Genomic DNA, 26389 nt, shown 5'->3' on the forward strand with positions numbered 1-26389 from the left:
TGCTCATTTATAATTGGGGCCGTCAAAGAGCGCTTACAGCAGTTTATTGTTGTATATGTACAACTGTATTGTATCATATTGACAGATGCTTCTACAAAAATGGGGTGTTTGATTCAGCTCTTGGATCAACGTCCAATAGATTGCGTAAATTAATTAATTTCCCCTTGGGGATGAATAAAGTACTTCTGATTCAGATAAATGACATTAATGTTGTGTTTTAGTGAAAATGATATCTTAGTGAATGAACATAGTGTCTACATATGTTGCAAATATCACCAAAATAACAAGCTCTGAGTATGACCATAATATAGCTCTTAAGTCAAAAAGAGCCCTTAAAGTTGTTTGCTGTCAATTTGGAAGCTTGTTTGTAAGTTACAGAGGAGGCCTGGTGTCAAATTATTAACAAAATGAGTCTTTCTAACAAAGCACAATCAGCTCACCAGGTGTCTTTGTTCCACTCTGGTTGTCACCGAGAAACAAGGGAGTCCCCTGTAACGCCAATTCATACACACATTTGCATAATCATGACTCTTTTTGTTTTGTCTTGAATGTGCACTAGAATAACAAATATGGCTACTGAGGCTGCAGACCTTAATATGTGAGGAAGTGAATCATGCTGATGTAATCACCGTGTGTGTGTTTGCATGCTGAAGTCATCTCCATCTGCAGAGTTTATCTCACTAATAAGCAAATGCTTGACAATGCGGCACAGATGAAAGTGGGCACGATACTGTTATTTTACAGTCTGCCTTGATTCTGCTTGTGTTTGAGTTCATATTGTCACTGGAAGTCGAGAAGAGAGGAGAGATGCTCTTTTTTGGAATGACATGCTTGAAAATGTGCCCCCTACAATCTGTGGTCTTATCGGACACACCCATTTCTTCTCTCAGTCAAAGGCCTTCTGGGCTACATTTAGTTAATTGTTTGCAATTCTCAACAAAGTCTTGGTTTCTGTTGACTTTACTGTGGTGGACAGCATATGGACTGCAGACTTTGTATAATTGTCATTAACAGTATCTGGATGCACCACAATTTGGGTTATGGATGTCTTACATTGCTGCTTTTCCCATGCTATCCTCAGTGCAGCTCTGTAATGTTTGCCACCTGCTGGCCATGCAGTTATCAGCAGGGTTAGAGCTTTTTACCTTGATTAGTATTGATCTTGTTGATTGATGCAGTCACTTGATCCAATAAGCAACACATAGTGAGTTCACATTTTCACTATGTAAAGCGATTTGAGTCACTTGAGAAAAAGCGCTATATAAATATAATTCACTTCACTTCATATCGTTATTGTGTGATATTAATTGCTGCTGAGTATGCTTGCGTCCTTTTTTAGCCACGAATGCAGTACAGATTTATGAACGTGCAAAAGCGCGTGCATATATGAGGTTATATGTGTACAAGGATTAATTACTGTAGCATGAGATTAAGAATGACTTTACTGTCTGTACTGGGCATTGACTGCCATTTGTTACTCTTTGTGGAGGTTTATGTTGTAATCCTTTCACTGTTCTGTGTATGTCCTCACAATTACAGTTACATGAAGGGCTGCTTATCTCCATTGTTATGTGACATTTTTAATACATCTCACGTGGTGAATAAGGACAGAATTTGGGTCGCTAACACAGGCACGACCTCACCAAGTGTGTTTATGTCCAAGTGGTCCATGCGTCTTCTAGTTCCACACCTGCCTGAGTGTTTCTGTCTATTTTGTCAGCACCACTACATCCTCTTTTCCCTACATATATGTATCTGCACTGTGTGTTTAATGGTGGTTGGTACTTTCTGTGGTGTTTTTTTTTTGTCTGGCCCGAATACCAATTAATGCGAGTCACAACTTGTCCTAATTTGCCCTAACATTGAACTATTTTCCTGTGTATCCGCTTCTAAAACCGTACGTCTTTCCTCGATAGAACAATGACAATGAGACACCGCTGCACTGCGCCGCTCAGTATGGACACTCACAGGTCGTCCGGCTACTGTTGGAGGAGCTGACAGACCCAACCATGAGGAATAACAAATTTGAGACTCCCCTGGATCTTGCTGCACTGTACGGCCGCCTGGAGGTGGTCAAGCTGCTTCTCAGCGCCCACCCAAATCTCCTCAGCTGTAACACCAAGAAGCACACGCCGCTGCATCTGGCCTCCAGGAATGGACACCTGTCTGTGGTGGAGGTGCTGCTACATGCTGGCATGGACATTAACTATGAGGTGTGTGTTTTATTTACGTATTTGGTACAGTGGACATAACAGGGTACGTTGTCAAGGTATGCTTGGATGAGTCTGATTAAGGATGGTCGATGTTGCCTAAAATCTACATTGCAATATACATTGCAGCTTCCTGCGATAAAGCTACACATCATGATGTATTATTTAGTATATTAAATGATAATAGAACATTTCAAAACAGGTCACGAATGCTCCAAATTAAGCTGCTGATGTTTGCGCAAACATATTACGTAATTTTCAGTTGTATTATTTCATCAAAACTATTTTCAATCTACTTTCTAGTTTACTGTATGGTTACCTCCTGTTGAAAACATATGTTAAAACATTTCTTCTTCTGTTGTTTGGCAACTTAAGATTAATTTTGACAATACTACTAATTTGGGTCGATTTACTACCAAGTAGTTACAGGGGCAGTATCAGTCATACTAATGCTGAGACTTAAACATTTAAAGATCATTAAGTGATACTATTTTTGATGACAATTATAACCAGACAAATACACAAGATGGCAGTGTAACAACATTACCAAATTTTTGAAGGGGGACTGCACATTTTTTGGATCATCCACAATCCTTTTGTAAAACAAGAACACATGTTTTTTATGAATTCCCAATTGTAAACAAAAGTCAGTTTACAAGGAAGCTATGGGAGTCACTCTATTCTGCCTTCGAGCCCGTAAACATCCAAACGCCTCCATTAAGGTTTTATATACTGTACATGATTTAATTATACATGTATGTCATAACCGTCTAATTATAATAAGTTGTACTATTCATTATTTTGTTAATTTTAAGCATACTTGGCACATTAATAAATAAAGTGCGTTGGCGTTCACTTTTTTTTTCCCCCAACAGTATTACTGATTATTACTCACTACTAACTTCATGAGAGCCAACAGACATAATAAAAGGTCACTTACTGTATAAGGTCTGCTGTCATTAGGATGCTGACTGATTGAATCTTGTTATATATGAAGAATGACTCATAGTCCTTGGGAAAAAACGGGGGGTGGAACTAAGCGTTTTTTCGTGTCGTTCTCGTAATTTTCGGGTCTAAATTGTTTGTCAAAGTGTACCAACTTGTCGGATTACATTCTCATCCTTCTATCAACATCAGAGACGTAATTATTCATCTTGAATAAACTTTTACAAGCTACGACGTGAGAAAGTATCTCACTAGTAGATGATGTCAATATATGCACACAAGCTAGCGGTCACAGCGTCGCCAAAAATAGTTTGTCTGCATTAGTGAAGTGAAGTGAATTATTTTTATATAGCGCTTTTCTCTAGTGACTCAAAGCACTTTACATAGTGAAACCCAATATCTAAGTTACATTTGAACCAGCGTGGGTGGAACTGGGAGCAGGTGGGTAAAGTGTCTTGCCCAAGGACACAACGGCAGTGACTAGGATGGCAGAAGCGGGGATCGAACCTGGAACCCTCAAGTTGCTGGCACGGCCGCTCTACCAACCGAGCTATACCGGTTGGTATAGCTATATATAGTTATTATTAGCCCTTATAATAACAATATAACTAAAACTTGGTTAATATTCAAGTTGCAAAATGTTAATTGTTGGGGATTTTTTGCATGGTTATTTATTGGGTTTTCTGGGCGGAATAGAGGACTCTATTGGCTCCATTATAAGTGTACTTTTATTTACATTTATTTACAAGTTATAATGCATAAAAAAATTACACTGGTCATATTGTCTTTCATGTAAACAATAAGCAAAAAAAAAAAAAAGAGCAGTTCCCCTTTAAATTATTTTTTACTATTGCCTCTGATTTAAATATTTTATTTTTTGCTCTTAAAGCCCTCCTGTGTCTAGGACATTACTTCCTAAATTGGTAAACGGTAACAAAAACCAACAAGATTTTGCGTTGATAAAAAAAGTTTATGATCAATACTACCCTGTATTATCGACCATATATTTATACTATACTTTGTATTGTTACTGTTTATATTTGATTACATTTAGTAGTAGTAGTTGTAGTTGTTAACATGTTAAAAATAAAGCAAAATAAATGTTAATTAAAAACATTTACAAGTAACTACCACTGTATTTTTGCCTCATTCATGAAGTGGGACCATCCAGAACTAGCTGTAGTGTGCTCAAACAACCGCCAGATACCATCTCTGAGCAGATAACACTGTATTATCTTTTTCTCTTTCAGACTTCATACTTCAACTTCAATACTTTACGCAATCTTTTACTCACGCCTAAAGTGAAGGCTGAGGCAAAATCACTGTGGTATCTACTGTAAAACCTCTAACTTACTGTAGCTGTTAGCATGGCTTATTGTATACTCCTATGGTGTGTAGTGAAGCATGTTTAACTATTCTTCATCTCCCAGTTATAAGGATACTTATAAGAAACAGTTTATTTGCCACCATGGAAGTGTGAATTGCTGAATTAGAGGCAGTTTTGCCCTGTGGAAGGACATTTTAATTACTGCAAGGTGGTCTTGTCGCTGGGCCTTAGGCATGTTGCACCTCCACTGGTACCTGTGGTGGACTGTACATGGCAGGGACGTCCTCTTCCCTGAGGCAGGCCTAAACCTGACCACATACCAGAAAAGGTTTTGCTGCAGGATTTTCAGCTGGGGACCACCTCTCATTAATGTTTCACCCCTTAGCCCAAAACTTCTCCCGGTGGCAGGGCAGTCAACAGGGATTACAACACTATTGTATTGAGGACGCATTTGTTCCCTTGTTACTGCCACATTTGTAGTACACAGGTAGAATGTGTCATCAACAAGCATTTTCACAACATGAGGAGAGTATTAAAAGCTTTATCGTCGGACACATTTACATAGTATATTGTCTATATTATGCAACCCTAACCCTGATGTGGAAATCTAGAACTAGAGCAGAGACATTCATCAGTTACCACTAACCTTACACTTTTTTTTTCTAGATTAACTGATATAAATTTGTACAAAGATTTCCCACAAAGTGGAAGATTAGTTCCATATTTTTTCATCACAAATTAAAATTTTTTGTACTAAAATGTATGTCCGTATTGAACAAATGATATTGACTAACTGACGTTGACATTGCAGAATTTCCTGTGGCAAAGGTACTTCCCATTCAAGCTGTATTATTTCACATTATTTAGCTCTGCAAGTTGGTTTTGGGATGTACACAATAAAGCTGGGTTATGCACCCCCGAGATGGTGGGGAGGGGCCCCTGTGACCCGGGCTGTACCAAATGGTGCCATCCATATGTCTGGAGATGTTTTCTTTCTTTCTGCCCTCCTTTTCGTTTAATTCAAGGCTAGTCTTGTGGCTTCAGGGCCTGCATCATGCTGGTAGCAATTAGCATGGTATTTTGAGCTGAAAAATGGGCTGCTTGTACTTTTAAACTGAAATAGGTGTGTACTAGGTGCTAACTAAATACAGCCATTGCATATTCATTAAAAACTTATAGAATGTGTTTTTTATTTGAATGTCGGGCCTCAACAAGAAAATACATACCTGCTGCCCACCCATACGCCTTCTGTTTTCTGGTCTTTTATCACTTGAATTGTGTTTTATTAGACGGAGAAAGGAAGCGCGCTCCACGAAGCGGCCCTATTTGGGAAGACAGATGTGGTGCAGAAACTACTCCATGCAGGTCAGACATCAGTGCCGCTGCATTTGAATACCACGGAAAATAATTATTTTGCATTAAAAAAATGCTACTCCTTCCTTTGCTGTCTCTCAGGTATCGATGTGAACATGTTGGACCAGAAGGGCCTAACAGCGCTGGACACAGTCAAAGACATGCCCTCTCAGAAGAGCAGAGAGATAGCAGCACTCATCCAAGGTATAAGTGTTTCTACTTACAAGGAGAGACAGAGCACAGTTTTAAATCGTTTTCTGTCGCAGGTCTTGGAAAACCACCTGACATCGACCTCCCCCCTCCACCAATTCCTCCGCCTCTGGAGAGTCCCAGTCTACAGAAAAAGGGTAAGATTTACCTGCTCATTCACCAATTTGAACAATATCATTATCAAACATGATCAACTGTTTTTTAGGTGATCTGGACAAAATGAGTGAATTGATATCGGGGCTGGCCCTGAGGCCTGAGGAGGAGAGTCCCTATGAAGCTCTGTTTGAAGCTACCTCCTGCCATTCTCTCGACAGCCTGACGAGCGGAAAATCCTCAGACAGGGACTCCGGAAGACCAGACAGTGAAGCGGGAAAGGTCAGTTGTTATTTCCCACCATATATAGTCCATGCAGGATGTTAAATATGAAAGTCACAAACTCCCACTAGAGGGTGATAGTGGTCCTGTCTGTCTGTTTAGTAGGGAGCTTGCTCAACTTGGGCACCATATACTGTTGTCTGTTGTAGAAAGATCGCCTCGTCCTCTCAGCACATGCTGGTGCTGGTCTTGAAGAAGAGGTGAGCTCAGAGGTGAGGTAATTTTCAATTGATGCCCTTGGATTTAAGTTACTGAGTCAAAATGAGTACTGTATATACTGTGAAAAATAAATGTACACATTCTAAAAGATCTACCTTCAAAAGACAGAAATAGGTATTGTGAAATATTGAGTTTGCAGGTAACAGGAAGTGCATTGCAATATACATTTGAATACAATGTATCTCCAATATATCTATTTTATGATTTATATGATTATTTTATGCATTTACAGCCTGCATGTGTGAGACCTCCACAAAACTTTCACACACTAAAATTGGGGGCTAAGCAGGACCGTTTTAACATTAACCTGCGTCTTAAAAGACAAAAACGGTAAGGTGTAAAATATTGCATAAAAATAATACAATAGAGCGTACTACTAAAACTACATTAGTTTTAAGAAGTTTTGTAATAATAATGTACCGCATTTACTAGAAATGTTACTATCAAAATTTCACGCTCCAATATTATCTTGGTATTAAGGCCACAGTACAATATTAATGGGGAATTGTCTAAAAAAAAAAAAAACTTGAAATGAAGTGGCATGAACGATTAGGATAAACACACTTACTTTAATTAAAGACACACATGATGCTCAATTGTTCTAATTATATTTATTACCACAAAAATGTATTTTTAAGTGCAAAAAATTGTGTGAAAACATCCACTGTTTTAAGCATCCATCCATCCATCTCCTACCACTTGTCCCTTTTAAATCACGATTATTTTCATCAATATTGAAATTATGATTATTAATCATGGTTATATACTGTTGATTAAAACTTATGTTACTGCACTTTCTATTATAAACAAACAGTATGTGAATTTGGTTTTCGTTTCAAGATAAACTTTAAAAACAATTATTAATAAAAAAAATAAAACATTTTACAAAAGACAAAGGGCAAATTAAAATAAATATGCCATTGCAAAGTGCGATCGTAAAGTGTGAACAGGAGTAAAAATAAGATTATGCACAAAGAGCACATACAAATTAAAACTTTAATTTTACTGCTCAGAGTAATTGTCTTTGGCCAAATAAAACGTTATTACGTCCGTTATTTTGGCATGCTTTTTAGAAGTGGATGAATAGGGGGCAATCGGTGCAGGGTTGATGTATTGTCTGTATTTTGGGCACCCCACTTTTGTAGCTGTTCGTCGGGGCTTTGCGCCGGTGGCGGTCGGCCTGCTCTGTTAGCAACCAGCTTTACTGTCCTGGCAAACAATGGTGGTTGAGAAAAGAAGGGAATGCTTAATGTGTCTCCGCAATTCTATAATTTGTTTGGATGTGCACACCTGCACAGCTGTGCCGTGCAACTCATTGTGTTTGTTGCTTCATCCGCGCGGTTTCGGGAAGCGAGCGGGAGTGCCGAATGAATGGTAAGGGGTGTGGTCATGTACTAGGGTTAAAATGTGTGCCTGTTGGTACCTTATAGGTACCAACAGGTACCGAGGGCCCTGATGTAGTAATGCATTTATTTTTCAAATATTTTTGGGAGCTACTGCCTAATCTACCTTCAACCTCTGTTGTCATTCATACTTGCTCTCACGAGTCCATTATCTATCGGTCGCCCCCTGGTAGTTGGCTGACTGTTGGTTTTGAACGTGCTTTGTTTGAAATGCGGCACAGCCTGCTTTTTTATTGTTATCTCGCCTAATAGAAGAGTTAATTGTAACTCAATTAATGGCTTGTTACTTAAAGCATAAAAATTAGCCAAGAGACAGCTCTTATCTCAAAATAGTCTTAACTTAAAGTACCACTGTTGTAGTAATTGAGCTTAACAGGAACAAGAACAGAAGGAGGGAAGTAAAGATAATGTGTACAAACACCATGGATCTTGCCTGACTGGTTTTATTTTTAGACGTGTGCATTTATTTGATCCAATTATTGCGTCATTTTGTTGTTTTTTAAACTATTCTGCGGTTTTTGTCTTGTTCTTTGTAGGCTCTATTTACCAATAGCAGTATTGATGAGAGAGGAGAGCCTGCTGAAGAGGAGGAAGATCACACATACGAGTTGTTGCTGACTGCACAAACCAAAGTCCCACCGCCAAGCCAAAAGTCGCAGTTCTACAAAGGTAACGGTGCGTATCACACTTTAAGTCAGTATAATGAAATAGCAAAACTGATTTACAATGGGGAAATTGTGTCTTTAACACGTCACCGTCTTTGTTCTGTCCCAACTGATGGCCTACAAAAGGTGTCTCCTTACCAAGGTCTCACAAAATACAACTCATGTGGGTAAAAGCAAGTAGCTTTCTCAAGGCTTTTTAAAGGGGGGTCGCTGTCAGGTTCATACACTGGTGACATCTATTAATCAGACAAGAAGCAAGGAATCATGCAGAGACAGAGTTGAATAGAGCTCATGAGGAGACCCGTGTTTTGGCTGTACTGTAGTTACAGATCCAAACCACGTTCTAAAAAAAACCTGCGTGCCTCCTCTATTTATTACGAAAGTCTCTATTGCATCACTGTCGCTGAGGGAAAGTGGGTATACTCGACAACTCCACTTAGACACAATATATGTTTATAGAATAAATAAAAAGTAGGTGACGCAGGTCATATCGCCGTGTATCTGCTCTGTCTGCGTCACGGTGGTGTTCGGCCTTGGCCATCAGCAGACCCAGTCTGTTTGCCATCACCCACTCTGCTTTGTCTTGTCCCGGTACCTAATGTTCGGCCTTGGCCGTCAGCAGGGCGAGTCTGGACAAAATACTGATGAAAAGAGGCTAGCAATATCTTGGATTGCTAGCTTTGCACAAATACAGAAAAACTACTTCAACACAAATTGACAATACCTTATAGTAACGGCCCTTAAACATAAAGTTATGATAATAAAAAATACATAATTATTCTAACATTTCCCTCCTATTTATCGCATACCTTCTCCAGACTCTTCTTATCCCCAATAACTTCTTCTTGCGATTTTCAGTTAATAGTTCATTTCTTTAGGGCTAAGTTATGTTTACACGTCAGCATATTTTTATATTTTTTCTATACATATAGTCACCAGGGTCTGAAAACAGATCAGGAACACCATCCAGGCAGGTATCCACGTAATCAGATTCATCTTCTTTGTCGTCCGCCAGAAGGTGCATCTGAACAGTTCTATCATCTGCTGGGCTAATCCCTGTGGTAATAAGACGGTTAAGCAGAGAACGCAGACAGGGAATACAACATCCACACAACGTCAGTATTGCTGCAAATACAGCCATAAATACTAGAATTGATGATACCAAGGACTTGTATTTGCCTAACACATCCAACCATCCATCCCACATAGATGAGTGCCCTTTCATCTTACCGTAAGGGTGCGAAGGCCTTCCAGTGCTCTGGTCAGGCTATCTTCTGCATCAGTGTAGTTTGGTATAAAGTGCAACACTGTTCACCCTATATTGCGCACACTTCTCTTTTTTCCGCTAACATGTCTGGCGCCGTATGGTTTTGAAAGGCCATAAGGGAGGTTGAGGCGAGTTAATCAGCGATGACTTCATGTCCGGCCTTTGTCCAAGTTCCTAATCTCTGTACGTTGTAGTGGACATAGTTTATTTGTCAACATTCTTGTTAATCGTACACCATCAGCAGAGGGATAATTCGAATCAAGCTGCAACTTGATTTACCATTTTGTACTCGTCAGGTACACCCCTGGGGACACCTATTGCATCGATATAAGTTGGATATCCAACACTCTGCCAGTTTAGATCACGTGTAGTTCTTTTCCAATGTTCAGGTATCAAACTGTTCAATTCTCTTACAAATATTGATACATTTACTATGTGTAAGCAGTTGTCTGATGATAAGATTCCCAATAAAATAATATCAATCTATCTAACTGTTGTCCAGAGCCTAGCATGTTAATGCAGGTGTTATTTCGCTTTTGTCACATGTTTATCAAATATTGGTTTCTGCTTTGTTTCTTTGGACAGAGTAGATTTTGTCCCATGTAGTGCAATTCCATTTAGGAGTTGTTTTGCTGATTACTTCAATTAAACTTTTTTGTCATAAGTAACCAACTAACAGCCAAAGGAGGAACCAATTACTACACACCAATTGTTACTCTGAACCATCTATCCACATCATCAAATGGTACGCTTAAAACTGTGACTCCAGCACGTTTAGTATAGGTGTTCACTTTGGGTTGTTCGGTGTTGCGCATGGTTTGATTTATGCAAACAATCACCAGGAAATATGGGTCTAGTCCACTTGACCATGCCCATAATTGGAAACCCCATCTGGATGTGTTGAACAGTGTGGCAATGGGTGCTCAATTTTGTCCATCAGGGAGTGATATGGTTAACACTAGATTTGGGCCTTGATGTTTCAGAGTTATTTGACTTTTAAAGAATTTTGCTTCTTCGCTATCTTCCGAGGCAAGTAATTCATTCATTCATTCATTATCAATAGACAATTAAACTTTAGCAACTAAACACATATTTACACAGCTATGCTTGACAAGGAACAGGATGAAGAAAATCTTATATTTCCTGCCTCCTTCAACATAATAAGTAGTCTTTACTAAATGATAGCCCAGATTCACAAGCATACAAACCAAACAAATACATCCAAATACAACAACAAAAAAAACCTCACGGGATGACAAAAAACAAATAAAAAACCAGGCACAAAATAAGTAGAATAATACATATCATAAATACTATAATATAATATATGTAGTGACCAGAGTGTCCCATTTCCTCCGTATTGGATGTCCTGTGAGGTACCACCAGTAATTTTGCCAGTCTGTTCCCGTGGTGGGAATCCTTTGAAGTTTCTTACAGGAAATAGTGTTGTGGAGGTGGTATTGGAAGCTACCGTAAACATCAGTGATTCATTTTAGGCCCACAAGACTATCTATGGGACACAGGTTGTTATATTTAGACCTGGGTTTTAGGATCAGATCTATCGAACAGACGGCATAGTCCGTTGTTCTTGCCTTAGCATTTCCTGTTTGTCGTTTAATGCGGCTGTACTTGTAATGTTCATGTACATTTTTACTATATCTATACATTGTGTCCGTGGATGTTTTGGTTCTTCCATACATTTCTTTGGTCTGTTTTTATTGTTACATTTTTCCTTTCCACTAGTCCTATGCTTTATGGATGACAAGCACAGGGGTTTTTGAGATCAATGTGGAATACTGATCCTATATTCTTTCTTTCTTTCTTGAGATATTTTGAACATGAACACACTTACAGTATTTCACACAGTTTCATATCATTTCACTTCACATCATGTCCGAAAAGGAGTAGGAAGAAGCAAAGCTTATTTTATCCTTCCCCTTTCCCACTTCAGAAAGTTTACAAATATATAGAATCATTTACTGACCGTTTTATAATAAAATAACATCTGTGAATTAGTATACACAACAGTTTTGTAATATCTAATCAATTAATTCAGTCATTATTAACATACTGAGATGCACAAATATCTTATTTTCAATAAGGTTGAAAGTAATTCTCATGATTCTTCTTTTTAGTACTTTGTAAGCACTATCAATTTGAACAAGCTCTTAAACTGGATCATATCAGTACAATGTTTAACTTCTTTACTTAATCCATTCCATCATTTAATTCCACATACTGATATGCTAAAGGTTTTAAGTGTTGTGCGTGCATACAAATGTTTTAAATTAGATTTTCCCTCTAAGGTTATATTTCTCCTCTTTTAGTTGAGAAGAATTGTTGTACATTCTTTGGTAGCAGCTTTTAGTTTGCTTTGTACATCATTTTAGCTGTTTGCAATTTTACCAAATCACCAAACTTTAATATTTTTGACTCAATAAATAAAGTGTATGTTCTCTATATCCAACATTATGTATCAGTCTATTTGATCTTTTTTGTAACACGGTTAACAAATGTAGCGCACATTTATAGTTATTTCCCCATATTTCTGCACAATAAGTCAGATATGGTAACACTAGCGAGCAGTAGAGAATATGAAGTGATTTTTGGCCCAGGACGTATTTTGCTTTATTTATTATTGAAATGTTGCCACCTTATGTTGTATATTTTGTAAATGAGATTTCCAGTTCATTTTATCATCCATTAATACTACGAAAAATCTGTTTTTTTTACCCTTTCAATATCTACTCTATTTGTATTTGTGTATGGTGCTCTTTTCTACTGTTACCAAACACCTTTATTTTAATTTTACTGAGATTCAAAGATAGTCTGTTTTTATCAAACCATTTTTTAATTTGTCAGTTTCTTCTGTTATTTGTATCATCTTATGTATTTTCTCTCCTGAACAGAAAGCAGTTGTGTTGTCTGCAAATAAAACTAACTTCAAGTCCTTTGTAACTTTACAAATGTCGTTTATTTAAAGATTAAACAATCTTGGTCCCAGTATTGATTCCTGGGGTACACCACAAGATATATCTAGCCATGTTGACATATTTTCACTCATCTTCACATATTGCTTCCTGTTTGTTAAATAGCTTCTTATTCTTGATCAATTGATTTACAAAATGAGGTCCATTGTCACTGTATAGATTTAGTTATACCCTATATCAGTATTATATTGTTGCATAAAGCTTTTCCTACTGTTAGCACATCTGCTTTTCCTTTGGGAAATATTTTTACCCACTTTAAAAATGCATCTACTATGACCAGACAATACTGTTTTTCTTCACTCCTATTTAGTTCAATAAAATCTGTACAAAGATGTTGGAACGGCTGTTGTGGTTTGGGGAATTGGCCTGGCACATGTCATGCATGCCCTACAAAAAAAATTTTTTTGAATAAGAATGAAAACTGTAGGTAGTTTAGTACTTCCGTATAAGGGTCACCATCCCTCCTGTTGAGGCATGAGTACAATCATGGCTCAATTTTGCTGCCCACTTATACAGATGTTTGGCAAGATTGGTTTATTGTCTGGACATACATAGATGTCTTCTCTGTTCGTTTTTTTTTTTTTTTTTTTTTTTCATCCATTCATCTTTTTCTTTTGGAGTACTTTGTTGTTGCAAGCCTTTTAGTATATCATCAATCATGTCACTAGTTTTTAGTTTAAAAACTTGAATTTCTTCTACTGCTGTTTGTTTTGCTGTTTTGTCCGCAAACGTGATATTGCATCCGTTCCAATGATGTGTGCCGCACATTTGCACATTGCTATTTTAGCTGTTAACTATACCACTTTTAATAATTCTTTTAATAGTTCTCCATGTGTTACAGGTTTTCTTGTTGATGTAATCATTCCTCTATTTTGCCAGTGTTGTGCAAATGTGTGTACTGTTGAGAATATCTGTGTGTATTATAGCATTTTGATCTTTCATTAATTTACATGCTTTAGTGCTAATAGTTGTGCAGCTTGCATTGAGTAATGATGGTCATTTGATATCTTTCAAAACTTCAGTTGCTGTAACAACCGCACATCCTATTCTATTTTTATTTCACAAAATGCTACTTCAGCTTCTAAATTCCACTCTATAAGTGTTGACATTTTTAGATCTTTTTCACACATTAATTTACTTAAAGGAGCTACTATTTTAGTGTAATTTTGTTTCCAACTTCTACAGTAATTAGTTAATCCTAGAAATTACATAATTTGCTTCTTTGTTTGTGGTTTTGGTGCTTGTGGTACTGCTGTTTTTCTGGCCCCACAATAGTGCGTCCATCTTTGTTTAGAGAATGTTCTAGATATTTTACTTCCGTTTTGTATAATTAGACTTGGGTTTTGCTTACTTTGTGTCCTTTACAATGTAGATGACTTAATAACGCTAATGTATCATTTCCACAGGTTTCCTTATCTGGTGATGCTAATAATATGTCATCTACGTATATCAAGACGGTTGTCCTCCTTCTGGAGGGTTGCATTTGGACATGCTTGCATGCATTGCTTGTGAATAGATTGTCGGACTTTCCGTATACCCTTGAGGGAGTCTTGTATAGGTGTATCTTTTCCCTTTATAAGTAAATGCAAACCAAAATTTACTTTCTTTATGTATTGGTACCAAAAAGAATGCATTACTGATATCAATCACTGTGAAATGTGTCCAAATCCTGCATATGATGTTTAAAATTACAGCATTTATTGTCCTAATAAACACTAAATCAATATTCTTAATTCAAATGTTATACGTATTACCTCATGTAATTTTAAGTAACATTTTAAACCCATTAAAACTGTCTATAAGTGAATTAAACTATAATTGTATAACTCAGAAGAGACATTCTTCAATTTCTTTATATTTTTTATTTGTAATTATTATTCAACAATATTCAAAGCAAACCGTTGTAATGGTTATAGTCATTCTCCTGACCATGCACCGACTGAGAAAATAGTGCTATTTACTCAGCAAATCATTTAAATGTCATTGTTTTACTGATTCTTGCGTCTTGGGCTTTTTAAACTATCATTTGTCTGTCAGTTACATTCCAGCATGCTGTCATGCCACACTTTTCACTTGTGCACTCTAACTTCCTGTCGTATGCAATATTCTACAAAATAAAAGCATGCAATTACTCTCGTTCGTTTATTATTCACATACTATCAAAAGTCTAAAGCTAACTAATAGCTGTTGTGATTGCCATTATCTTATCTTAGCTCAGCACCCAGATGTATGGTGTACTTGCAAATGTCTAAAAAAAATAATAATCCAATTTAAGAATGTTATACTACACTTTAAAAGTTAAACCGACTTTAAACTTACACGTAATGCATTCATTTTCAAACTTCCACTCCCAATGCGCCACACACGCACACACACACACACAAGGTTGTGTGTGTACGTGAGTGCACATCCCAAAAGATAAGGTGAACAACACTCGAAGAGCGTTTTTCTTTTTTTTTCTGCCTATAAACATGAAACTTATTTTATATCACTTTATCATGCCATACATATCGACTCTTATTATAGTTATTAATCTAGGTTTTTATTTGTTCCATTATTTTAATTATATACTGTGTTGGCCCTGCGATGAGGTGGCGACTTGTCCAGGGTGTACCCTGCCTTCCGCCCGATTGTAGCTGAGATAGGCACCAGCGCCCCCCGCGACCCCGAAAGGGAATAAGCGGTAGAAAATGGATGGATGGATATATATATATATATATATATGTATATCTTCAGTCTACATTTTCTTCATATCTTATTTCAATACCCCACATTGTCCGTCGTACGCATTAGTTTATTCCATTTTGCATTTAGTAATTGTTATTGCTTTCTTTGTCATTTATTTCAATTATTATTTCTGGTTTACTTGCTGTTTGTTTACTTAAGTTCTCATTAATTAGTGTGTCCTTATGATCACGCTGATCATTTTCTTTGTCTTTTGGTGCGGTCTTTGGAGATTTTGGATGTCCCCTGTAATGCTGAGTAACCTTGATCGTTGTTTCTTCTTTTTTCTCAGGACAGTCTTGTACGAAGTGTCCCTCTTTCCCACAGCACCAACATGGAGCAGGGTATAACTGCTGTTGTTGTCATTGTTATCTAATATTTTGGTTGGAATAGATTGGAAAAAAAAGAAAAAAAACATTTCAGGTCTGCGTTCTGTTTGGGTCGCTTTGTGATCTTACTGTTGGTTGTTCCGATACACTTTCATTGTATGGCGGTGGATTTATTAATTTGTTTAACGCTGATTTACGTTTTGTTATTGTTGAAGCGCTGGGTGAGGTGGCTTCTGTCTGTACCTCTTCCCCTACAATTTGCCTATTTCTTCTTTTAATTAGGCCTATCTCATAAGCTCCCGGGCGTGGCCACTGCTGCTGCCCACTGCTCCCCTCACTTCCCAGGGGGTGAACAAGGAGATGGGTCAAATGCAGAGGACAAATTTCACCACACTTAGTGTGTGTGACAATCATTGGTACTTTACTTTTAACTTTAACGTTCATCTCTCTTAGCCCTTTCTTTTTCCTCCTGTTCCTTTTCTTTCCCTTTCTTTCTGTTCCTTAGCACTTTGAGCCACCCTCATCCAGCACTCCAAGTGTTGCCACCCCATTCTGGCCAGTTTCTTTTTTTTTACTTCCACATTGTTTGTATTATTGATTCCCGCAGCTTTAATATATCACCTACTTTGAGGCATCCGGTAAATACATGTTTTGAGGTCAAGAAATTTCAGTAAGTCTGGATTTGATTTTTCTACTGCTTTCCAGTCTTTATATTTTAACTCGCCTTTTGGACTAACCTTTGGTTTACTTGTCCCTTTTCCTATTTTGAGAATTTGGAGTAATCTGTTGTCCCTTACGGAGCCGAACTTATAAGGATTACCTTTTCTTTGTTGTAAAATAGTGGTTTAATTTATTGTTGTGGTACATGTCGCTTCTGCTGGAGGTTTTTCCCCCAGTGGAGATGTCATGCCTAATGCGTCCACAATAACCCACTATTACTTCTCACAACTTTAGTATGGAGTGATAGCCTAGTGGCGATCACTCCCACACACTCTCATGTTCACACCTTTCACACTCGTTTTACCGAATTTTCAGTTCCCGCGGACTCAGTCGTCCTTCTATGGCCTCTTCTGTTTTAGAATTGTCGGTTTTTACGTGGACCCCGTGGTCCTTAATTTAGCTTATTTTCTATGTTGAATCTTACAGAACTTTCATTCTTGGTGGACTCTACCGTCCTTCTGATTCCTAGGCGTTTTTACCTGTTAGAGCCTAGGATTCACAGGGTTTGTTTTTGCGTCGTAACCCTTAGTCACACGCTTTTTCTATGTGTCGTAATCCTTAGTTACATGCCTTTCGTATGCGTCGTAACCCTAAGTTACACGCTTTTTTTTCTTCTATGCGACTCGTAACCCTCAGTCACACGCTATTTATTTATTTGTAATTCAAAACGTACTCACTGAAATCTGCGTTCCTTCCTCTTGTCCTCGGTTTCCCGTCAGTCGTCCCGATCCCAGCCCGGAGTGAAGAAAATCAGCTCCTCAAATGGGAGATGTGGGTGCCATGGTCTTCTGATTTTACTCACCCGGCTGGAATCGTCAGACGTGTTGGAATCCGGCTCGAAGGACCAAGAAGATGTCAGGTTCAAACACTGATGACATCTATTAAACAGACAAGAAGCAAGGAATCATGCAGAGACAGAGTTGAATAGAGCTCATGAGGAGACACGTGTTTTGGCTGTACTCCAGTTACAGATCCAAACTACGTTCTAAAAAATAAACCCGCGTGCCTCCTCTATTTATTAGGAAAGTTTTTATTACATCACTGTCACTGAGGGAAAGGGGGTAGACTCGACAACTCCACTTAGACACTATATATGATTATAGAATAAATTAAAAGTAGGTGACGCAGGTCATATCGCTGTGTATCTGCTCTGTCTGCGTCATGGTGTTGTTTGGCCTTGGCCATCAGCAGACCGAGTACTGGTGCCATCACCCAGTCTGCTTTGTCTGGTCCCGGTACCCAATGTTCGGCCTTGGCAGTCAGCAGGCCGAGTCTGGACAAAATACTGATGAAAAGAGGCTAGCAATCTCTTGGATTGCTAGCTTTGCACAAATACAGAAGTACCACTTCAACACAAATTCACATTACCATGTAGTAACGGCTCTTAAGCATAAAGTTATGATGATAATAAATAAAATAATTATTCTAACAGGTGCTGGAGTATTCCCTCAGAGTAAACAGAGCCGGTCGCTTCGTTTCACCTCATTTCACTCGCTTCTACTTCTGTGTAGTCTCGTTGTGAGTTTAAGAGTGCAGTGCTGTTGGAGAAGAAAAGTATTTGATGTTGCAGTTTCATTTTGAACGTTAGCAGCTAGCCTCCTTCCATCAGCTGCTGGTACTGAGAGTTACCATGCAGCAGGCGATGTGTTGGGAACGTTACCACAACTGGTTTATAAAGTCTTTAGTTTGTTTACTGGGATGTTCACTTGTCCTTTTTTAAACTGCTAATATTGTCAGTGTTCCAATAACATCAATACTAGCTAAAATGTTTTGTCATCTCATCGTATTGAACACAGGCTGACTTTTCTGTGAGGCACAAAGATTGTGTGTTAGAAGTGAGAGGTAACACCCTGGTTTATTTTTGTTGGCCAAACAGTTGCACTTAAGTACATGGTTGTTGAAGAACAAAGCTTGTTTATTTGACTTTCTCTTCATTAGCCAAACTGCTTTGTGTTTTATATTGATATCAAAATGTAAACACCATATTTTATTTGTTTACATTACGGTTCTTGTTTTTTTTCGTACCACAAATTTATTACATTAATAACCTTTAATGTGACACAGCATTTTGTTAATGTTTTATGGTGTATAAGTAATACCTACATGACAGATATCTGCTCAAACTCTTAATGGATCTGTCTCAATAGAGCATGTACAGTACATGTACACGCATTAATACATGTAAATGTGTGTACATAACTTAAAAAAATACCTTTATATGAAAAAGAAAAAATAGAGGTAAAGGTATCATGTAATAAAAATCTTAACACGCTGATACTATTAATGAACAAAAACACAAATAATTGTCTATAGATATATAGATAACGTTTATCTACAGCAGGGGTGCCCACACTTTTTCTGCAGGCGAGCTACTTTTCAATTGACCAACTCGAGGGGATCTACCTCATTTATATATATCATTTATATTTATTTATTTATGAAAGAGACATTTTTGTAAACAAGTTAAATGTGTTTAATGATAATACAAGCATGTGTAACACATATAGATGTCTTTCTTTCACGAAGACAAGAATATAAGTTGGTGTATTACCTGATTCTGATGACTTGCATTGATTGGAATCAGACAGTAATGATGATAACGCCCACATTTTCAAATGGAGGAGAAAAAAAGTTGTCCTTTCTGTACAATACCACATGGAAGTGGTTGGTTTTTGGCATCTAATTCATCCAGCTTCCATACACTTTACAAGAAAAACATTGGCGGCAAATTCCGTAGCTTGCTTGATTGACATTCACGGCACCCGAGGGTCTTGTGAGATGACGCTGGCTGCTGGCAGTTCATTATTATGAAAAAATGACGGAGAGGAAGGCGAGAAACACTTTTTATTTCAACAGACTTTCGCGCCGTCCCTTCCGTCAAAACTCTAAAGGCCGACTGCACATTTCCTATCTTCACAATAAAAGCCCTGCTTCATGCTGCCTGCGCTAACAAAATAAGAGTCTCGGAAAGCTGGCGTGCACAAGTGATGTGCACGCCAGCTTTCTGAGGGATCGCTTGCGCATGCCAGTTTTCCGAGACTCTGTATTTAGTTAGCGCAGGCAGCATGAAGCAGGGCTTTTATTGTGAATATAGGAAATGTGCAGTCGGCCTTTAGAGTTTTGACGGAAGGTACGGCGCGAGAGTCTGTTGAAATAAAAAGTGTTTCTCGCCTTCCTCTCGGTCATTTTTAATAATAATGATCTTGCAGTAGCCAGCGTCATCTCACATGACCCTCCGGTACCGTGAATGTCATTTAAGTGACGTCTTGGTGAAGATTGATGATCATTAATTTTTAGGTCTATTTTTTTTCTATTTTGGCCATAATTGGCAACCTTATGTATAAGACTAGATCTCATATATGAACACAGTTTTTATCGATATGGACAAAAAGTGCAGTCACGTCTTATGTCCATAAGGTGCCATTTTGCGAAATTTTCACATTAATTTTAATTTAATTATAGTATTATTTTGTTTCTGCCATATTGCTTTGTTTATAATGCTTGAGTTTATTTTTATATGTACATTCAATTTCTTACTTGAGGTACAAATACTGTATGCATTTTGAATGTGTTTTGTGTTTTTTTTTTTTTTTTTTTTTTTTAATACAACTTGGTTAAAGGATTTCTGTATAAGTAGTTTTAGAAAATTTTGAGTACATTTAAAATTAACGCGATAATAAAAACTGCGATAATTTTGGTCACAATAACCATGATAATAAATTGACATACCGTGACATCCCTAATAACAGTATTCTATCAGTCGGAATCCTAATGACGGAAGACATTGTACAATAACTGATGTTTTATTATGTTTGTTGGCTCTCATGAAGTCTGCTTTTTTCCCTGCAGTATCACTGATTAATACTCACTGCAAACGACGTGACACGTTTTTGAAATTAATGCTTCTGCGTATCCAAAAAATTTGCAAAATGCATCAATACTAAATGATATTATAAATGAGCCTTTTAACCACATTGCATATATATTCACAGCATGCATATAAAACCTTAATGTAGGTGTTCGGATGTTTTTTTAAGGGCTTTTATAGGAAGAATATAATGACTCCCACACTGTAGCCTCCATTGTAAACTGACTTTTGATCACATTTATTTGCTATTTAGAATGCATATTAATGTTTTTGTCTTACATAAGGATTGTGAATGATAGGCTAAATTCCAAAAGGGGTCATATTCAGATTTTTTTTTTACATTTAAAACACTTTCTTGTGGTCTATATAACATGTAATGGTGGTTCTTTGGTCAAAATTTTACATATATTATGTTCTACGGACCATTTTCAAGCCGTTTTCCCATCTTCTCCTCAGGATGCGCCTTTTTGCGCACAGTCTTATTCACGTGCATCCACTTGGGCTGCATATTCTCTCTGCCAGCCAGGTTGTAGTTTTTAGAGGTTCTATACTGAGTCTAACGGATATAAGTTAAAACTATACGCTTCTTTGTATCATAAATGGCAACAGCAGAAGATGCATGTGCATGTATGAGCCAGTCTATCCCACAACAAGAGAATAGTTAAAAATAGGGAGTGTGGCTACAGCGTCGGACTGCAATGGCGCACTCACTCAAAGCACTTCAGGTATAATATGCATAATTCTTGCTAATGCTTATACTTTCTTTCAAACAGGCTAAAACAATGTTTTTGGTATTTGAAATAAGTATCAACATATTTTTTCTTATATATTTTGCTCCATTTTTCAATCGTTGTTATTGTACAATGTAACACAGGCCGTATACCAATGGCGGCTGCTAGTCTTTCTATTAGTCTGTGCTCTTTTTCATATACTTTCTAAACATGAATACAGTCTCCAGTAACAGATACAATATATAAAGATGCTAGATTTGACAAAGAAATTTACAAACCCTGTTTCCATATGAGTTGGGAAATTGTGTTAGATGTATATGTAAACGGAATACAAAGGTTTGCAAATCCTTTTCAACCCATATTCAGTTGAATGCACTACAAAGACAATGTATTTGATGTTCAAACTCATAAACTTTGTTTTGTTTTTTTTGCAAATAATAATTAACTTAGAATTTCATGGCTGCAACATGTGCCAAAGTAGTTGGGAAAGGGCATGTTCACCACTGTGTTACATCACCTTTTCTTTTAACAACACTCAATAAACGTTTGGGAACTGAGGAAACAAATTTTTGAAGCTTTGAAAGTGGAATTCTTTCTCATTCTTGTATTATGTAGAGCTTCAGTCGTTCAACAGTCCGGGGTCTCTACGCTGTCGGATTTTACGCATAATGTGCCACATATTTTCGATGGGAGACAGGTCTGGACTGCAGGCGGGCTAGGAAAGTACCCGCACTCTTTTACTACGAAACCACGCTGTTGTAATACGTAGCTTGGCATTGTCTTGCTGAAATAAGCAGGGGATTTTAGATGATAACGTTGCTTGGATGACATATGTTGCTCCAAAACCTGTATGGACCATTCACCATTAATGGTGCCTTCACAGATGTGTAAGTTACCCATGCCTTGGGCACTAATACACACCCATACCATAACAGATGCTGGCTTTTGAACTTTGCGCCTATTAACAATCCGGGTGGTTATTTTCCTCTTTGTTACGGAGGACACCACGTCCACAGTTTCCAAATGTAATTTGAGATGTGGACTCGTCAGACCACAGAACACTTTTCCACTTTGCATCAGTCCATCTTAGATGAACTTGGGCCCAGCGAAGCCGGCGGCGTTCCTTGGTGTTGTTGATAAATGGGTTTTGCTTTGCATAGCAGAGTTTTAACTTGCACTTACAGATGTAGCAACCAACTGTATTTACTGACAGTGGTTTTATGAAGTGTTCCTGAGCCCATGTGGTGATATCCTTTACACACTGATGTCGGTTTTTGATGCAGTACCGCCTGAGGGGTCAAAGGTCTGCAATATCATTGCTTACCTGCAGTGATTTCTCCGGATTCTGTAAACCTTTTGATGATTTTACGGACCGTAGATGGTAAAATCCCTAAATTCCTTGCAATAGTTCATTGAGAAATGTTGTTCTAAATCTGTTCGACAATTTGCTTACAAAGTGGTGACCCTCGCCCCATCCTAGTTTGTGAATTACTTAGCATTTCATGGAAGCTGCTTTTATACCCAATCATGGCACCCACCTGTTCCCAATTAGCCTGCACACCTGTGGGATGTTCCAAATAAGTGTTTGATGAGCATTTCTCAACTTTATCAGTATTTATTGCCACCTTTCCCAACTTCTTTTACACGTGTTGCTGGCATCAAAGTTAATGATTATTTGCAACAAAAAAAATGTTTATCAGTTTGAACATCAAATATGTTGTCTTTGTAGCTTATTCAATTGAATATGGGTTGAAAATGATTTGGGAATCATTGTATTCCGTTTATATTTATATCTAACACAATTTCACAACTCATATGGAATTGGGGTTTGTGATTTACACAATTGTAAAGTTCTCCATATCAACACACAACAATGAAATTAAACTTGAAAAATGTTTATTATATTGCTGTCAATCAAAAAGGGATTCTGCCTCTTACAAATCATTGTATCGTCATGCTTAAGCCCGGCGTCCTGGCCAGTTGAGGCCTAACCCACTTTTCATTCACTTTCAGAGACACTCAGTGTTTGTGGGCAGCACAAAGCCAAGCATTTATCCAACGATTGTCTAATTTGCACTGGAACAACCCACTCTATGCTCCCCCATTAAAGTCAATGCACTGTGATGCTACCACAATGAATGAGGAAAAAGTAACGTCAGCTGTTTTGAAAGTAGAATATTTTGAATACAATTTTATCGCATAGTCAATGACATCTAAACACAAAAGTACATATTTGACCACTTTTCTTACATTTTAGGGGAAGCTGAGCTACCCCTGAAGTCTTAGAGCAATCGCCACTGTCCCCAGCAGGTCTCCAAAGTAAACATCCTCTGGCATATTAGATAAATGCAAGTAAGGGAAGTCAGCAATTAGATCCGTAACTTCGGGAAAAGGATTGACTCTAAGGTCTGGGTCGTTTGAGCGAGTAGGTTGGAGGAGCCGCTCCCCGTGTGTCTTGCCTACATCATTAGAACACCCCTCCGGTCTTTACATCAGCCAGACAAATCCTAACCTGGATACAAAACTGTATTAGAGGACCAAATAATTGTATGTCTTATTTTTTTCTCAAATTTAAGGAGTTTATTATATTTAAAGAAAACCTGCCTCATCATCATTGCTGCTGAGCCATTGTTTAATTGGCAGGAAAATAATTTAAGAGTCTGTCAAATGTGTTTGTTATTTTCTGTACGCATTAAACACATATGCATCATACATTGTCTTTGTTTAATGCGTCTGTAGACAACAGCAATACATTGTCACTTTTTTTTAAAGTAATGCAGAGTGGTAAAATGTGATGGTATATAACGTTTCTTTACAATAATAAGCTGACATATTTGTCTTTTGTCGTCACAGATGAAAGCGGATGCATCCAGTCTTCCAACAGTGTCCTACCTCAGGTATTTATTACACATTTTACGATTATGTCACAAATTTTGGAACAGGTATAGTTTAATGCCCCAGTGTTTTCAATTTGACAGCAATGTGATTTGCATATCAGGGTTTTGGCCATTACACAGTATAGTGCACATTCTTTTATTGTGGCACTTTTGGGATCGGACTGTAGTGATGCTGCTGGAGGTAGATTAAAACAGCTTAATTGTAAGTGGTAACGAGAGCTTTTAAAATATATTGATGGTATACTACAATCAATGAACAAGTGCAATGTTTTCAGGCAACTGACTTAGTGGAAGCTTAGTACAATCAACCAAAATTTGTCATGAAAAACTGAAACAATATTGCTCATTTGTAGTGGTCTTTCTTGAACTGTTTGGAAAAAAAGATATAAAAATAACTAAAAAAAACTAATTCAATTATAAATAAAGATTTCTACACATAGAAGTAATCATCAACTTAAAGTTCCCTGTTAGGGGATTGTAATAGAGATCCATCTGGATTCATGAACTTAATTCTAAACATTTATTTAAAAACAATTAATCTTTAACATCAATTTTGATGGAACATGTCCACAAAAAATCTAGCTGTCAAAACTGAATATTGCATTGTTGCATTTCTTTTCACAATTTATTAAGTATTTATGACTGACTACTATTTTTTTTGATTGTTTTTGATAAATCTCACTTAACCCTTGGCAAACCTTCACATAGCGTACCATCTATAAAAGAACTAGTGCTCTACAACTCGTCATTGCGCACATAACACAACTAAAGTAACAACTCAAAATCATGTTGTGGGAGATATGTGCAGAACAACGTTAGTGGCTGCAAGACGTACTTACTCAACAGCCATACAGGTCACACTGAGGGTGGCCGTGTAAACAACTTTAACACTGTTACAAATGTGCGCCACACTTTGAACCCACACCAAACAAGAATGACAAACACATTTTGGGAGAAGATCCGCACCCTAACACAACTTAAACACAGGAGAACAAATACCCAAACTCTCCCGGGCTATAATATACACAACCTCAACCGACGCAAGTAGGGAGGGTGGGGGCATGGGGGGTTGGTGGTAGCGTGGGTGTGTGTATCGTAGTCCGGAAGAGTCAGGGCTGCATGGGATTCTGGGTATTTGTTCTGTTGAGTTTATGTTGTATTACGGTGCGGATGTTCTCCTGAAATGTTTGGTGTGGGTTCACAGTCTGGCACATATTTGTAACAGTGTTAAAGTTTTTTTTACGGCCACCCTCAGTGTGACTTGTGTAGCTGTTGACCAAATTTGTCTTGGAACATCACACATGTGTACTGCTCAGCCAAATGTAACAATCAAATAGGCTTGCACGCTGTCTGTACAGGATTCAGGGGGCGTTAAGAACAGTGCCATTGCGGCACCCCCTGAGTATTGTTCATTGGGTAAAAATCGTCAGGGATTACCAGAGAATGGATACTCTGGTATTAAGAGGACTCCCGTGAAAATTGGAAACGTTGGGAAGTATGATGCTGTCAAGTTCCGTTCATATTAATCTCGCGGGCCGCACATACATTAAATTGTCATATCACAGTGCGGGCCGCAAAATATTGTCTCGCGAGCCGCAATTGGCCCGCGGGCCGCATGTTTGAGTCCCCTGGTCTATTATATATATATATATATATATATATGTATGTATATTTATAGTAGGGGTGTAACAGTACGTGTATTTGTATTGAATCGTTTCGGTACAGGGGTTCCGGTTCGGTGCGGAGGAGTACCGAACGAGTTCCACACGAACATATGAAGTAGCCGCCTATGCTAAAGTCTTAACAAGCTGCTCCGCTCTGTTCTGCCTCTGTCTCCTACACAGCACCCAGCATTGTCCCTCCCACACAACCATCTGATTGGTTACAACAGTAGCGATAACAAGCCAATCAGCAGTGCGTATTCAGAGCGCATCTAGTCAGCGCTCCATCGTCGAGCAGATAGGCGTTTAGCAGGGGAGCAACGGACTCTCCCCAAATTATACTAAACACTTCCAAGTCAACTACTTTCTAAACATCACTATGAGCCCGTTGACCTTCTAGAAACAAACTGCAACTCAGCTCACTCGCAGTCCTGGCTTTAGGTGAAGGCTAGTTAGCTTTTAGCGTAACGTTAGAGCGCGTGTGTGTGTGTGTGT

At 38.0% G+C, this 26389-nt stretch overlaps 1 protein-coding gene across 2 annotated transcripts in view; it reads left to right on the forward strand.

The window, feature by feature from the left end:
* The window catches only part of LOC133554456 (ankyrin repeat and SAM domain-containing protein 1A-like), a 117119-nt gene that overhangs the window by 51918 nt on the left and 38812 nt on the right, over positions 1–26389 (forward strand). The window contains exons 5-12 of one of the 2 annotated variants that reach the window (XM_061903260.1): positions 1917–2213; positions 5772–5847; positions 5938–6039; positions 6102–6182; positions 6251–6420; positions 6570–6632; positions 8579–8711; positions 24190–24233. In XM_061903260.1, coding sequence (XP_061759244.1) covers positions 1917–2213; positions 5772–5847; positions 5938–6039; positions 6102–6182; positions 6251–6420; positions 6570–6632; positions 8579–8711; positions 24190–24233 — 966 coding nt within the window. Of the gene's footprint in view, positions 1–1916; positions 2214–5771; positions 5848–5937; positions 6040–6101; positions 6183–6250; positions 6421–6569; positions 6633–8578; positions 8718–24189; positions 24234–26389 lie in introns of both variants that reach the window. The other variant, XM_061903259.1, reaches the window with a different exon arrangement.

This window comes from Nerophis ophidion, linkage group LG06 (assembly GCF_033978795.1).
Source record: "Nerophis ophidion isolate RoL-2023_Sa linkage group LG06, RoL_Noph_v1.0, whole genome shotgun sequence".
Taxonomy (NCBI): domain Eukaryota; kingdom Metazoa; phylum Chordata; class Actinopteri; order Syngnathiformes; family Syngnathidae; genus Nerophis; species Nerophis ophidion.